This window comes from Poeciliopsis prolifica, unplaced genomic scaffold (genome assembly GCF_027474105.1).
Source record: "Poeciliopsis prolifica strain line A6 unplaced genomic scaffold, Auburn_PproV2 SCAFFOLD010, whole genome shotgun sequence".
NCBI lineage: Eukaryota > Metazoa > Chordata > Actinopteri > Cyprinodontiformes > Poeciliidae > Poeciliopsis > Poeciliopsis prolifica.
The window spans coordinates 9,794,330-9,810,863 of NW_026562385.1; the positions used below are offsets into that span (position 1 = coordinate 9,794,330).

General features: G+C 37.4%; 1 protein-coding gene across 1 annotated transcript in view; it reads left to right on the forward strand.

Annotated features, from left to right (window-relative positions):
* LOC129363428 (meiosis inhibitor protein 1) overlaps window positions 1–16,534 on the forward strand; it is a 61,691-nt gene that overhangs the window by 22,943 nt on the left and 22,214 nt on the right. Inside the window, exons 11-19 of the mRNA XM_055035554.1 lie at window positions 2,123–2,257; window positions 3,409–3,523; window positions 5,182–5,273; window positions 5,613–5,760; window positions 6,761–6,872; window positions 8,253–8,313; window positions 8,877–8,971; window positions 13,627–13,783; window positions 16,194–16,344. Coding sequence (XP_054891529.1) covers window positions 2,123–2,257; window positions 3,409–3,523; window positions 5,182–5,273; window positions 5,613–5,760; window positions 6,761–6,872; window positions 8,253–8,313; window positions 8,877–8,971; window positions 13,627–13,783; window positions 16,194–16,344 — 1,066 coding nt within the window. The remainder of the gene's footprint in view (window positions 1–2,122; window positions 2,258–3,408; window positions 3,524–5,181; window positions 5,274–5,612; window positions 5,761–6,760; window positions 6,873–8,252; window positions 8,314–8,876; window positions 8,972–13,626; window positions 13,784–16,193; window positions 16,345–16,534) is intronic.

Here is a 16,534-nt window from a genome sequence, read left to right on the forward strand (position 1 = left end):
CGGGCCCCGTTCCCACAACAGGTGGGGTTCGTAAGATCTCAAACCACGTGAGGTTGCAAAACCCCGAACCAGGTGAGGTTTGCAAGTCCTCGTCCCAGTAGGGTTTTACAAGACCTCCAGCGAGGTAAGGTTTACCAACCCTTATTTTCTAGTTTATTTTATTATTTTTTTTTTTGTCTTTCATTTTTTATTTTTATCTCTTACATACTGATACGGAACTTAAGCGCCTGTTTTCGCCGGACTCCGCAATCCGTTTAGCCTGCAGGTACTAGTTGAGCTACTGTTACTGCTCACAATAGTACAATTACTAATTGGGCTGCTGTTACTGCCCAAAACAGTGCAGGTATTTTGTTGGGCTACTGTTACTACCCACAATAGTACAATTGTTATTTGAGTTGCTGTTATTACCCAGAACAGTGCTGTATTAGTTATTTGAGCTGCTATTACCCAGAACATTTCTAGTATTAGTTGGGCTGCTATCATTGCCACAATAGTACAATTGTTGGTTCCCCAGAACAGGACAAGGCCTCCAGCCTTGAAGCACCAGGCTCCGTTAGCCTATCCACGGATTTTGTGCATTACTTTTACCTGTTAGAGTCTAGAATTGACAGGGTTTCACTTGTGCGCGCAACAACCTTCAGTCAAAGAAGAAGTCACTCTTCTCACACAGAAGAATGACTTACTCTCTAAAACGTCATTCGCCACTTTTAAAGAAGAATCACTCACCCTCTCTTGTCTTTCCCTGGAGTGTCGTCAACCTTCAGATCCCAGCAGGCAGGCCGAGCCCAGTCCTTTAACAGGTTCTCTTGCCGTGCGCACGGTCTTACTGGGGTCCGCCACACCTGCCGGAATCTTTCCAGTATATGACATCCGGCTCGAAGGACCAAAAATGTTAGGGTTAACACCTGTTAAACATACATTAACAAAGACAGAAAAGACAAAAGAGTTAGATTCTTTTTCACTCGCGAGGAGAACGGACAGAGATGTGCTTCAGTTACAATCTCCTACCGCTCTGAAGCACATTTTGTCTGCTCCTCTATTTTATTGTTTCTAGGATCCCTAATCACAAGGACGCTGTAGCTCTAAAGGGAGGGGGCAAACAGCTACAGCGTCAAATGTTATTCACTAACTAACACACAATCATTCTGTACTAGATAATGTCCTTCCAGGCACAAAGATTAATAAAATATGTAGTGATCTTAGCAATGATGGTTTTATTGGAGGCCAGCAGCTCAACCGAAGCAGAGCTCTTCACCAAGAGGTAAACCTGCAGGAAGATTTTGTTTCTGCTCTCTGTCAGTGAGGCCTTCTGAGAAAGGAATCAGAGCAAATCAACAATACAAGAAACATTCTTAATTCTATAATGAGATTAACTTTAAGGAAAGCATCAATTAAAGATACATTATAAAGATCAATGAGAATAACAAATAATTGATTAATAATATCACAATTTCTCCAACACTCATAGAGTCTTAAGTTCACGTATCTAAAATTAAGGCCTTGAAATGTCTTACATTAATTTAAAACAATAAGTTCGCCTTAAATAGGTTTCACATGTATTAACTTTTGATGTAGCAGGAGTATTTAATCTCATATATTCTGTATAATTTAGTTTTTCTCAAATTATTTTTCTGTAAAGGAAATGTGTAAGTCGTGTGCAGATATATTAATTTTGTTCTGTAACTCGAGGCAGTTGAGGCTACCGCTAACTAGCTGCTGATAAAACCTAGCTAGCTACATAGCTGGAATTCTTTGCATCTATTATGGAAAAGTGCAATTTATCTTAGTCTTTTCACTATCTCATGTCCATTCTACGCAAAAAAAGCTCAACACTACTAGATTATAAAACATGCATTATTTTTTAGTCATGTAATAGATATTAAATGTTATTTGTAATAAGAAGCTTAAGAAGCCTTCAGTTTGAGTTGGTAATACCTGTAGAAACCCTGGACAAATACATCCATCCTCCCTTTTCTTTAAGTAGACTGCACTGGAAGATTGTCCAAACCCCAAAAAAATATTAACCAAAATGTACTGTCTTCTGCTTTATTCTCTTATTAGCTTATGTTCTAAACATATACAGCACCACAAGCTGTACCCGTGTGTTTATGTGTGTGAACAGACAGCCTCCAGGCGTACATCTGTTCCCCAGTGCTTCAGGGTTTGTGTCAGTGTCAGAGGCGGTAAAAGCCGGCATCTCCTCCTCCTGCCTGCTGGTCGCCGCACAGGCTGTCAAAGCTGCAACCGCTTTGTTCAGGTATAAACACCCAAAATGTAGACATGCGTAGAAATGAGACGCATTTTGTCGAGGAGGTTCGTATCGCTACATCTATCCTTGAAATACTGTTACATTTTTTCTTTTTCTTTCTTTTCTGTCTTGCCTTTTCAGAGCATGAGTTTATTTTTACTTAGTTCCAACTTGCTTATGGTAAAGATACGCATGAATAATGAAAGTCCTGACTTTACATGGGTGTGCTTAAAATCTCATCAAAGCCAGTTGATAAAAGTGCTGCAAATTAGCGTCTCCCCTCAGCTGCAACATATCTACACTCAGGACTGAGACAAAACAATAGAAACTTGGACAAACAAGGAGGAAGGACCAAAGTTTATTTTGTCTGCACTCAAAATAAGTGTGATGGAGAGAAAGTTAAATATCTCCAAATCTGACCTTTAGAGACCTGCAATAAAAAGTGACATCTTGGGGACGTGGATTCTCAGTAATAATTTATTTTAAAGTTTTTGTTCGGATCTCTCCCAGTAACAGTGGAGAGCGCTGTAATTTGTATTTTTTTGACAAGTTCAGAGGAGATAAAGGAAAATATGTTGTACCTAATTAAATTGTATTTCCAGAGTATGAATATGCATGTTCTGCTAAGACCTGGACATGTTTTTTTTTTTTTTTTTCGTAATTTGACTTATGATACAGGCAAACATTACCTCACTAAAGAATCGGCTTTCAGAAACTTCAGATTTTGAGATTTTATCTAGACTCATTTTACAGCACATCCAAAACTACATTGAAAATGAAATGTATTTTTTTCTTTTTTGTTTTCGTAATTCTTTCTCACTTTTGCCAAGGAGAAATCTTTTTGATCCACCAAGACCTCAGGAAAATCTGAAAAGGCATTTCAGGCAAAAAAAAGAAAGAAGAAAAATCGGTTTGTGAGCTTAAGATCAAACCAACTCAAGTTTTACAGCAAAGCAGAAAATGGACAGTAAATTGTGGCGTTATCCGTTTTCTATAGTCTGCCAAGAACCTGTATCTACATTGCAGCCCACATAAATCATAGCTAACGCACGGTGAAGAAGCTGTTCATTAGTTTTTATGTGGCTTTATCTTTGCAATCCATCTTCTTAACATATCAGAAGGTGCTTCCTTAATCAAAGGAATGTCTCTGCCTCTTTTAGACTCAACCATCAGTCCAGACCAGTCCAGTACCAAGAGCTGGAGGAACTGGTGGAGGCCATCACCAGCAGGTTCCCTGAGCTGATTCTGACTTCCCCTTCTCATCGACGCAGCATGGCAAGTCACACATTGTTTTTATACAAGCCAGTTCAAACTATTAATCTGTTCTGCTCATAAATCTCTACATCATTATGTTTTTTAAGGTTGCTGTAGGTACTGTAATGATTAATTCGGTAAGTCAGTATGTTCTGAGTCTCTCCTTGTGCGCGCTAATGGCAACAGATGTGAAAGAATATATAATTGTGTAAAATAATTTAATAAGTAAGTCTTTTAAAAGAGTCTGCTAAATAATTCCTTACTGGTGTATTTTTTTTAATCTCTGTTCTTCAATCAAAATAAATGCATAGCATTGCAACATAAAACAATATTAAAGCAAAAATAACGATAATAGTAATTGATTCAACAACAAAGATTAATCAGCTAATTCCCAAAACAGATTAAAAATACAACAAAAAATTGTCAAGACATGTTTTTTTGTTTTTTTTTAAAGGTACTTGATCAAATAAAACTGTATCCATTATATTCACATTTAAAAATGCAACAGCAGGTGTTTTTGGTTGCCTAGTCGTCTGTGTTTGCCTCTACAAGGTTTATGTATTTTTTTAGCTTATCAGAAAAACTAAATAAAAAATATAAAATATAATTTTGCCAACTGCAGTGACATGCCTCAAAGCTTGTTATGCAGCAAGTATTGGTTGCCTTAGTTACTTATCTTATTGGGAAGTAAAACATCTGTTTAAATAAATAGTTTTATTGCTACGTTGCCAACCCACAACATATCACACTTTTTTATTGAAAATAAGTCTCGCTGTGGTATTGCCTTGTTTTCGAGGATGCTAAAGGATAAATCACGTTTTCTCACACAAGCAATAGTTTGTTCGACTGGGTAAAAATAGCTGAACTCAGGATGCAATAATCTCTACAAAAACAACACACTGCATATATATGAGTTTGTCGTAAATACAAATAAAATTTTTTTTTAGCACTTAGAGATTTTACATGTCTAAATGCAGTCAGGCAGGAATGTGCTGGACTACATCCAGAAACGAGGAGACAGAAATAAAAAGGAAAGTTGTGAAAAAGTCCTCAACCCACCTCACCTGATCTGGCGTCAGGTGAGGTGGGTGTGGCAGGCACAGAAAAAGCAATGAGGACGTCTGGTGGTTGTGAGGAGCCTGACAAGTTACGCTGCAGAGATAAATAAAACGTTCTGGCATCTGAGTATCGTAAACGTGACACCAAAACTCTGCGGACAAAGCAACGTTTTTCCAGTTTGTACTTGTGCAAACTGCATAAGCCCTTTTGCTTCGAGGTTTGACTTACTGCGTATTCATTAAACTGTACTCTTCATTCTTTGGTTGTAATTAGTGGATATTTAAGCTACTGCTGCATTTCTCTCCACCTTGAACCAGTTTGCCCTTTGACCCCTGAGCCATCAAGGTGTTTTCTCTCCTCCAGAACATTTTCCGTAAACCTGATGAACGCTTGTGTCAGGTTAGGAAGTGAAAAATGAACTGATTTTCAATCAGAACTCTGTAAAAAAAAGTTTTTCTTTTTTACTAATACAGACTTAAATAACACAGAATATCAATATTTCTTTTTTCTATGCAATACGGTCAGACATAATAATAATTAATATTGGTTAAAGCTCTTTCTTTTTGAGTTTTACAGTCTCTATTATTTTTGTTTTAACCCAGCTCTGTTTTATCTTACAGGGAAACAAACAAAGTTCGGATTCCAGCAGCCAGACCTTTCGGTCCAAAGGATTTCTGCTCCAAGCTCTGATCTGTTTCCAGGCAGCCTGCAGGTAACAAATGGCTCAATGAACTCAGTAAAATAATTAGTGCAGATCTCTGCCAGTAATTTAACAAGTAGGCATCAGTTTGTTCAAATGAAACTCTCTAGTGAATGTTTCTAATTTAGAAATAACGAGTGAAACGTGTTATTAGAGTTTATATTGAACTAGATCAAATAGTTCTTAGCGTAAAGGTCTCTTTCTTTTTAGTAAAATTGGAAAGGAAAATATAACAATGTGGTATTTTTCTGTGCATCATTTGCGTTTTCTGAGTCTCATCCTCTGCTTTGTTCCTGTGTGCAAGCTGTGCTTTGTGTCTTCGTTTAAACAAAAGTCTTGTTTACATTGAAGGCTCGCAGAGGAGTGTGCGTCAGAGCCGGCTCTGACGAAGAACCCGTTCACAGCCCCGTATAAACACAGCGGCGCTCAGGATCCACTGGAGTCCGTCTGCCAGTGTCTGCTGCGCTGCTGCGACTCTGTGTGGATACCAACCGTGCTGGTAAGGCCCAAAGTTACAGAGCTGATGTCTGAATGATGGAACTCAAACTTTGTGACAATTTGTAAAAAAATGTTTGCAGTATTATAGATTTGGAAATGTGTGCAGAAATTGTGAAAAATGGCATGGCAAAAACACAACACCACATGCACCAGTTTATCTGCAGGAGATTTCCCTTGTTAGGGTTTGATAATCAGCTGGTTTTTCCCAGTTCATCCATGCATCATCACTAAAAACTCTCATCCCGGCTTGTCACAATAAACAATAAATCAACTAATTGCATAATAAATTAAAGCGAGCTCTATAATTTTCATTTGCATGATTTATTGTTTTTCTCTCTCTTTCTACTAAAAACTGGATGACGAAAGTCGTCACTCTGGTGCATTGGTTTCCTCTAAGAGACAATAAAATATATTCTATTTTTATTTAAACTAAAACCTTTTTTTTTTTTGTCAAAAGAATTTTGTTTATGGAGACTTCATAACTCATTATATTAGTTGTTTCTGTTTTGTTTATTTTGATATTCAAAATGTCTTCCTGTTCCAGCGTTAAATATTCATTAGAATTTATATTAATTTTTGAGAGAGTTTATTTGCATTATAGTTCATTACCATTATATTACTTTGAAATGGTCTCAAAATGACAATTGGTTATTGCAGTAACTTCTTGGACAATTTATCAGTCTGTCATTATGACAGGGCTACTCTCATTACTTTCTGTCTAAATGCAGCTCTCTTGTTTTTTGTTGAATAAAAACAATCAAAGCAATGTGTTGCTCTGCCTTCCATTTCTGCTTTATAGTTCTTATAAAAACTAATCAGAATTGGAATCAGCAGGTGAAATATTAAAGGTCACGGCAAATCCATGCTGACCAGCAGCAGCCTAATTGGTTCATTTCTAGATCTCAGCCTTATTTATAAAACATGGAAGCTTGTGAATGTTTATCAATGTCTGGGTTGTAACTAATTGTGTTCTTGGACCCTTTTTGTGTTTCACCCCACAGAGGACATGCGATGGTCCGCCGAGCGCCCAGATTCTGGAGTCGCTCTACTCCATCCTTTGCTCGCAGTTTGTCCTTCTTCCATCTCTGATGCCACAGTTTGCAAAAAAACTGGGTGAGCTTTAATAACTCTCTGCAGTAAATGTGAAATGTTGCTGTTTTTCAGACAAATATTTTCTTTTCAAGTAGCTTTGAGGTAGTTTTAACTTTATGAAAAGTTAGAAAAAAATCACTATAATGTGAAGGATGTTAAAGTAGTGCTGACCTTTGACATGTAACATGATTTATTTAGTGCCTATTTTAAAAAAAAAAATCACCACCATGGATTTTTTTCTTTTTATTGCTTTTACAAACAAATCATGATAAACTCAATTTGGCTTTTTTGACAAAATAAATTACACCAAAAACACTATAATTTGAAGGTGAAAACTAATTTCTGCAAAATAGTAATTAAATAAAAATAGACACAGTAACGTAATATCAAGCGAATACTTACTGTATGTTTTTAAGGTTAAGGCAGAAACCTTAGTAGTTACTGCTGACCTGATTTCATCAAAACCTAAAAAGAAATTCAAACTAAGCTGTCAATGAATACAATCAGACTTGATTATTAAGGAGAAGTTGGTCACCAGAAAGCCAGCTTTGAATAAAACAATGCAGAGAAAAAGCAACCGTGTTCTGCAGGATTGATGTAAAACATTTCCATAAAACGAAAGAAAAAGGAAAAAACCCTTAACAGAGCATGTTGAAACCACTCTGTAGCATTTTCATTTTGTTATTGCGAGTCTGTTGGGTATGTCTCAATAAATATAAAGATGCACTTCAATTATGAGACCCAGAGCAGTTTTACCCAAATCCTTCCGGGTCTCCTCTGGGCTTTCAAAAGCATCAAATTTAATCATCCCAATTTTAGGCATCAGTTAATCTTAAATAAACTCAGATTTCTCACACAAGTTTTCAAATTACATTTCATTACATGTCAAATTTAGTTCAATATTGCTTCTTCCATTGGCTTTTTTTTATTTCTGAAATCTACGTATGCCGTATGCTGGCCGCATTATTTCACTTACAGGCAGCAAACAACCTAATTAGAAGGAATAATAATTCCTTATATTCCTTAATTATAATAATAATTATGTTAAGAAAATAAAACTGAAACATTCCTGTAAGGTATTTATGATTAAGTACTTCAGAAAAAACATATACTGAACAAGGTTTGGCTTCAAATTACAATTGACTAAAACTCAACAGCCCTCATGAGAGTTTATTGGAATTAAGGAATTATTCAAATCCCACTTTAAAAACAAGCGTTAGTGGATGAACTTGTTTTCTTGCTTGCAAGTTAAACACAACGAGGTAGAAGACATTCTGTCTCACAGGAAGTAAAACATAAAGACTCAAGCTGTGGATTGTCCTAGAAGACATCCTGGAGTCCCTGGAATAATTACCGTTGTGTCGGATAATTGCTCCCCTCCTCACCTTCTCTCCCCTCCAGTGTCTTCTGGTTTCTATCGGCTGGCAGTGGAGCACAAAGCCCTCCTCTGTGCAGGAAACAGGTACACCTACAGAATACACAAAGACAAGGACGCTCATAAACAGCAATTAACAAAACGACGCCGTTTAGACGTGGAGGTGTTCATGTTCTGTGTCTTCATTCAGAACTCAGTGACACAATTGCAAAAAAAAAAAAAGAAAAGAAAAAAAACCAAGACTGTGAAACATGACTGAGGATTCTGAAATATCTTTTTCAGAAATGTGTTGCACCTGCAGGTGTAACATTCTCTGTCTTATATGAAAGCATATTGACTGTTATTTGCACGTGTTTGAGGCTGCACGTTTGTGCTGCTGTGTGCGATGGTGGTTGTGGTTGAAGAAGGCTTCAGGCCCCCCTGCTCTGAGCTGTAATGAAAGTGAACTGCACTCGGTCTGTCTTTCATGTTGTGAAAGCACATCCTGTCCTGTGTTTGACAGTTCAGTCGTCCATAGACCAGCCTTTCATGGGGAGCACATGTATTTCTTAGCTTCCCTAAGAGGAGATAATGTTTCTGCTGTGATCTTACGCATTCATGGTTATATTCTGAGTTTTGTCAACGTTTCTCCCTTTTGTGAATTGTTGCAGGAACCCAAATCTGAACGCAACTTGCTGTGGCTTTCTGCAGAAACTAAGCATGTGTCTACTCTTCCAGTCAGACCCTCCCTGTGGCTCCAGTCATGGTATACACAGCTTGCATACATGGTTGCACCACAGTGCACAAAGTCAATTAGGAACCACTGAGAATAAGGTGATTTTACTGTGTGTTGCCTAGAGTTACAGCTTGTTGGGCAAGAGTTTTTTTTTTAGATTTTAAGAAAAGTGTGAAGTAAATGTAGATGCTGTCACTAATGTAGCGGCTGATCGGGTGCAACGCCTTGCAAAAATATTCACACCGTTTGAACTTTGCCATGATGTGCCAGCCTGCAACCACAAATTTAACTGTTTCATTGAGATTTTCTGTGGTAGACCAAACCAAAATGGGGCCTAACTTTGAGGTGAAAGGAAAAGAACTTTTTTTTTTCTTACAAATAAAATTTTTTTAAAACGTGTGCATTTTACCTCCACCAGTTCAGTGGTTTGTAGAACCATCTTTAACTGCTATACAGCTGCAAATAGTTTTGGTGGTGTTGAGTTTGAAACAGAACTTTGATATTCAAATTAAAACATACTTTATTGATCTCAGAGGAAAATTAAATCTTGTTTAATTAAAGAGTTAGTGATGGCTGTGGGCAGGAAAAATCTCCTGTAGCGGTCTGTATTACAACTACTTAGAAGAAGCCTCTGACTGAAGACACTTTCACAGACAGTTTCATGAAGAGACGCTTCTGAAAGACGTGGAACTGGGTCAGTTTCTCCAATGACATGACAAGTGATGGCCTCAAACACAGTTACCTCTATGTAAGCTCACTGCGCAAAACTCCACTGCTGAAAAAAGCATGTTTTTTCTTTATTAAAGTTTACTGCAGGAGATATGGACAAGCTAAAGACACACTGGGGTTACACAACCTGACATAATGATGCCAGAACACATTGTCAAAGATAAATAAACTTTCAATCCTAATAAACATTTAACACTGGCACTGGAAGACATTTTAAATATCCCAAATAAATAAATTAAACATCAAATAAAATTAATTACAAAGTCTCTGTAAAGAAATTTGTCCTTCAAAAAAGACCAACGTCCTTGGTCATCCATTTTTTTGGGTAGAAAGAGAAGAACAACAAATCATGCAAATGGAGATTGAGCTTGCTTTAATTTATCATGCGATTAGATGATGTGTTGCTTACTGAGACAATTGGCCCCAGAACATTAAAGTTGAATCCATGCCACACTTTTCAGAGTTATTTATTTTCTGTTTTGAAAACAATGTATCCATTTCCTTCTGTGACAAAATGTGGAGAAGGTTAAAAGGTTTGCATACTTTTGCAAGGCACTGTACATAACATAAAAGAAGTGAAAGTGTGTTAAGAGCATCATGGTCAAAAAACCCCAACACAAACCAACTGTCGGTGCTGCTCTCAGCTAAAGTTAGCAAGGTCACATTCAGAAACTGCGGATGTATTGAATGTGTGAGCATGATCTGAAACATCTGTATACTTTTGTACAGCATAAGTCCAAACTATAAGAATGAGAACCAAAACAGAATCAAAGTCATCACTGTTTCTGCTCTCACACTTTCCACATTGCTGCCAAATGAAAAGTAAAATGTACAAAAGCATCTCAGTGACTGCAGCAGCTCCCAGGGGACGTGTTACGCTGTTCAGTAAAATATTATTTCTTCCAAGCAATAAGATGTAAGATGTGTATCAGTAAGCATGCATCACTGTTATGTACGTCTGGAGTTGTGTGTGTGTGTGTGTGTGTGTGTGTGTATGTGTGTGTAAGCAGTGAGAACTGGAGTTTTGTTTGCTCCATTTTCTGCCTTGCCACATTTTTATCACTGCTATCTGCACCATCTTCAGTCTCCATGATTCAGATTTCTTTTTCCTCCTTGCCTTTGTTTTAGAATCCATTCATTCATGTTTGTCATTATTTTTAGTCTTCCTCTTGTTCTTCTTCTGTCCTTTCTGCACTTGTCTCACTCCATTCTCTCTGCAATTATCAAAACTCTTCGGTTTTCTGTGTTCCTTTATCTGAAACTCGTTTTCTGCTAAAAAAAAAAAAGTTCAATCTGTCTTTTTTTCACCTTATTTTTTATGAAGCACTTTTAGTCCTTGGCTTTTTCTCAAGATCCTAAATCATGAATTTTCTTTTTGTTAAACTCTGGCTGTTCCAGTCAGTTTATTCACTCATATATTTCTGCAGGTTTGTTCTGCATCCTTCTGGTTATGAAAGCTTGAACCCCTGTAGGGAAAATATTTGTTGCAATAAATAACCTAAATCATTACACATGACCACAGTTTAAAGTAGGTTTCCAGAAGACATATGTTAGCAAAATCTTTTTTTCTAGATTTGTTTCTTTTTTCAAACCTGGTTTATAAATAACAAAAGCCCTTCTATTACCGTCCCTTAAAACCTCCACTTCTTAGATGTTTCAAGGAAGGAATAATAAATATATTTTAAATATAACAATATGGTCATATGTGTGGATTTGGTCTCTATTTTAAAGTAGCAAATACCCGATAATCACCTAAAAGGATCTTATTCAAGCGGGATTATTAAAGTTCCTTTTTATTAATATTATAATCGTGGATCTTGGTAAATCTTTTCAACACTTTTTTCACACGAAATGTGACATTTGTTTTGGCAGTGAAAAGTCGTTGCACATAAACAGAAAGAATCAGAAGATCATAAGTGTGGCTGCATGTACGTATACGGACGTTCAAGTTTTACTGGTGTAGGTACGGAAAATCTTTTATAAATACATAAGTAACATTTTGCTATGTATATACAAGAGGCAATAACAAAAACAATATCAAACTATTAAGATGTTCAGTAAAGATATTAAACTTGGCTTAGAGGTAACTATTTCTGAGTCTGACTGAAATTATTATGCTCAAAGTGTGAAAGTAAACAAAAAGCACAAACACAAAACTGGTGGCATCGATGTTCACACCCTTTAATTCTGTCTTTTTGGTCTCACATGTGACAGTTTTATTAGTTTAACTTTCATGACATTCCCTCATTTAGATCATTTTGCTAAAGCTGCAGTATTTAAGTTTATCACATCTGATCTGTTTTTGCTTTTGTTGATTTATTAGAGTTTGAAGCTCGGTTTTCTCTGAAAATAGAGGTTTCCACAGACTGTGTGAATCCTGCGTGTTTTGCAGCTATTTGGTTTGAGCAGTGTGCAGGATACATCTAAAAATGCAACACCGTGCAAAGCGTAATGTATTTTTCCTATTTTATGGAGCGTGAGAGAGATGCAGCATTGTAATATCTTGTAAGAGCCACTTCAGATTCATCTCCTTTACCTCGCCTGCATGGAAGTACCGTTCTCCATAACTAATAAAACTAGAAGGCTGAAACTGGTAAGGGAGACTGCTAAGAGACCGGCAGAAGCGCAGAAGTAGCAGCAGGAATTTCTGATTACCAACTATCCTGTTTTACATGTGACCACATCCTCCTGCATTCTCCTTTAATGTGCACCAAGCATTTTCATCAGCAGAAAAGATCCAGGACTGCCTGAAATCTTTGCAAAAACCTCCGGCTAGAATCTGATGAAACTGACCTCGAGCCTTTTACTATATTTCCAAAAAATATATGTTTGGCACAAAAACAGCAGCAACGATTCAATTTTACTTAATTCATCGGCGCTTCCTGAAGATGAAGAGGGATTTTTATGTTCATCATCATTTGAGCTCGTGTCAAAACCAGTAACATTTTGACATCACCAGAAGAAAATGAATGTTTTGGGATGACATGGCCAGAGATTAAATCTGACAGAAAATCTTTGAAGTCATCTGAAGGCAGCTTCAGATCAGATTATGAAGTGTCCTCATAATCTGAGTTGAAGAAATTCTAGATTAATATTGTTGAGTTAAGATGTAAGACTCTTAATCAAAGGTTGTTTTAGTAAAGTATTGGTCAAAAGCTGCTACCTGCCTACCTGACTTCTGCTGCTTGTTGAAAAGTGCAAAACTTGGAGAAATTTTGGTTGCAAAACTATCTTTTTATAGTTTATTTAAGGAATTAAACTCAAAACATTTCTGTCAGCGTCCCAAAACATGTTCACTCGTCACAAAAAGCAAATATTTACACCTTTGTCTTTAGTAGTTGACTGAAGCCTAACAAAAAGTTGGGTAGGGTGACTGGAATCAAATGTCAGATCATCTCATTACTCAGAAGTTGATGTCTTTTATTTTTTTAAATCACTTTAAGACCTAAATCTTAATGATCTTAAATTGAACGTAGCAAATCTTGCAGAAATCCATTTTGATTGACAACAAACACTGGGTGAAAGTGTTTAAAAGAGTTTAAAAGCTTTAAAATGTCCAAATTTTCCTCTTTCCGCCGTATGTTGCCTTCATTAAAGCACCTATTGTTTACTGCTCTTTCAGCTCTCGCCAAACCGTCTCTCCAGGTACCAACGCTGACGGCTCACGTTACGGTTCCTCTGCGATACAGATATTGATTTCACACATCCATGACAGCATTGTTCTCTAAAGAGACAGATATTGACCTCATTTATGGTTTTGCCAGAAGGTATTGGAAAAGTGACAAATCAGCACAACCCCTCAAGGTTTTCCTACCCAGGACTTTAGCAGTGCCAGTCGTGGCAATAAGACACTGAATCTGTAGTGAATAGGCCTCTATTTACACTCACAAAAAGTTTTTTGTTTGTTTTTATTTGGTCATGAGAATTTGTTGTGGTTTTTTTTTCCTCATCCCCAGATTTTGAGGAGGTGGAAACTCTTCTGCAGTGCAACCTTTCCTCTCTGTGCTGTCACCTGTCAGACTGGCCGTCTCTGCTGTGTGAATATCAAGAACCGAGGGCCGCCCAGTACTGCCTGGTGATGATGCTCTACCTGGCTCTGAAGCAAGGAGACAGGTAAAATTATTTATGGTATCGACTACAGCAAATACCTGCAAGCAATGAAACCGTAAAACAAACTAAATCATTTATGGCTTTAATCGTGTTTTGGAAACACTTTGGGGATGTGTGATAGCATTTTTATTCAGGAGCGCTTTCTTCTTCCCCGTCCTTGCGGAGTGCAGAATAAAAGAAACAAATTAAGTTTTCTTGTAAACTGAAGCTGTAACACATTGTTTTTGAATCTATTGAGCTATATCTTCTTTTACATGGTGGGAGAGGTTGTTTTTTTTTTTCTCAATAGAAAATCTTTCTTCTTGCGTCACAAAGCTTTTCTCTCCTTGAAAATTGTCTCCAAGGAGAAGATTGAGACATTCTTACCACATGTTGCAAGCTGTTTCTTCAGGTTGCTATACAGTTTCCACTCCAGAACGTAATCCACACACAATCTGCAGCGCAAAGCGCCTTGTGTTTTATTTAAATGTCACGAAGAAATAATTATTTCAGTGTACAGTGAAAACCGCCATTCTTATCGAGTCGCTTGTGGAGAGTACTTTAATAAGAAACGCAATGGAAGTCCGGACTGGACGCCTGTAGCTGCATGCAGTGTATCTGCACTGCTACAAAAGGAGTCTTTGATCAGGAAAGTCATTTACTGGCTGCCAAGTTTCTCTGGGGAGAACTATATTAACTGTGCTGCGGGAATCAATTGGAAAAGTACAGTGTCACCAAACTTTGTTCTGCTCGGTGCCAGTGGAAAAACATTCATCTTTGCTGTAGTTTATTGTCAGAACTTTTAAGTTACAGAAACTTTAATGTTGCTGAATGTGCCCCATAAATTCAAACTTAGGCCTTTAATATTTATCTCCACGAATACCTTTTGGGAAGCTTCGATATGGTTTTTTATTTTACAAGTTTTTCTGTGTATTTATTTATTTTTCATGGAACTCTGCTGCTTCTGGTTCAAGATGTTTTTCTCAGTTTGTGAGATAACGCACTATTGAGCGATGTTCAAAGTCTGGGATGATGTTTTATAACCTACCTAACTTCTTTAACACGTTCTCCTCGACCTGTCTGCTGCGTTTCTTTGATCTTCATGATGCTATTTGTTGACTAATATTCATTAGCAAATAGCTTCACAGAGCAGATATTTGGAAATTGAAGTTAAATTATGCCCTGACTGATTCTATGAATAATTTTGAGGTACCAGAGTAAAAGAGAGGTGAGTTCAACTGGACACTGAACATCTCAGACATTTTAATTATTAAAGAAAAAAACAAGAAACTTTAATTTTCCTCACAAGCTGCGTTTCAAAATGACCATAAATTTGCATAGATTGAGATTTCATATTCGCTTCATGGAGAAAAACCAATTTTGAAAAAAAAAAACTATTTTTTTGGTTCTGGCGCTGGGATGAGGTGATTTTTTTTGTTTTGTTTTGTTTTTTGGCTAAATCAAAATTGATTTATTTCACAAAAGTGCAAAGGAAACAGTTTATTCACATCACACAAGTCATGATCAACAACCGAATGTTGCCAAACTATGCAGAAGACAACAGGAAGTTGTTGGATTATCGTGCCGCGGCATGTCTTATCACGTGAACAAACTTAATCACATATGATTTTAATTGTGTTTCTTATTTCATGGAAACACCACAAATTGCAATTTATTTTTTTTAACATGAGCGATGTATCAAAGTTTTGCATGACATTAGATATGTAAACAGCTTCATGTTGGTTTGTCACCTCAGGTTTCTTTACAATATTTGTCTTAACGTGATGAAATTTTTAAAAAGGCACAGAGTGGACATAGGTTTGTAAGGCAGTGTAAAAAGCGTAAATGTTGTTTATCAGCTTTGCTTCAATTGTAATTCAGTGTTGCTGTATTTCAGGCTGCACTCTCTTAAAAGTCATTTGCATGGTTGACATTCTCAAGGTGGAGTTTTAACAGAGCACGGTGAGAAATAAAACCGTCCGTCACGATGTGTCTGTTCAGGTTTATATTTCTGCCAGGCTCCTACGGCGCACTCACTGTGTTTTCAAATAGATATTTTATGGCTCTCAGAAATGTTTGTTTGTCTACTTAAAAGTTTTATCTGCCTTTCTGTTGATCCGTGGGTAAGCTTTCCCTCCAGGGTAGAGCAATAAAAGCCTCTCCTTGCCTTTTTTGTGATCTCACCAAGATTTACAAGTAGATCTACATTTTATCGGGAGGCTGAAAGTTGATTCTGTCTCTGCTTACAGATTAGAGTGTCTAAAGTCTTCCTACCTGGATGTGTCTTTGTGTGTTTCTGTCTTATAGAAACCAGTAGAGAAGAACTTTTGTAGCCTTTTCACACACCTGTAATCTTCTAAAAGTCCAAATAGAGGATGTATTTGTGATCCTGTGAGTTGGTAGGTCGTGACATTGCTTTGTTTGTGACCCCCAGGCTGCTCCCAGACCAGGCCGTGTTCTCCAGTGTGGTGGTGCTGCTGCAGTCGGTGCAGGAGCAAGGCGACTGCGTCCTTCCCCGCTCTGTTCTCCGCTCTGCCCTCTACTTGCTGGCAGTGACCCAAGACAGGAGCCCGAGTCTCGACGGGGTAACTCTGATCAGCTCACCAAACAGAGAAGGACACACCGTTGCTCTGTGTCAGCTGCAATGCACAACTTCATCAACTTTACTGTTTGGCTTTGTTGCACCCTGTTTAATAATGCCCTCAATGTTGAGGAAACGAGGCTTCAGGCTCTCGAACGCAAATGTGCGGGTCCTCAGATGTGAAAAAACATTTA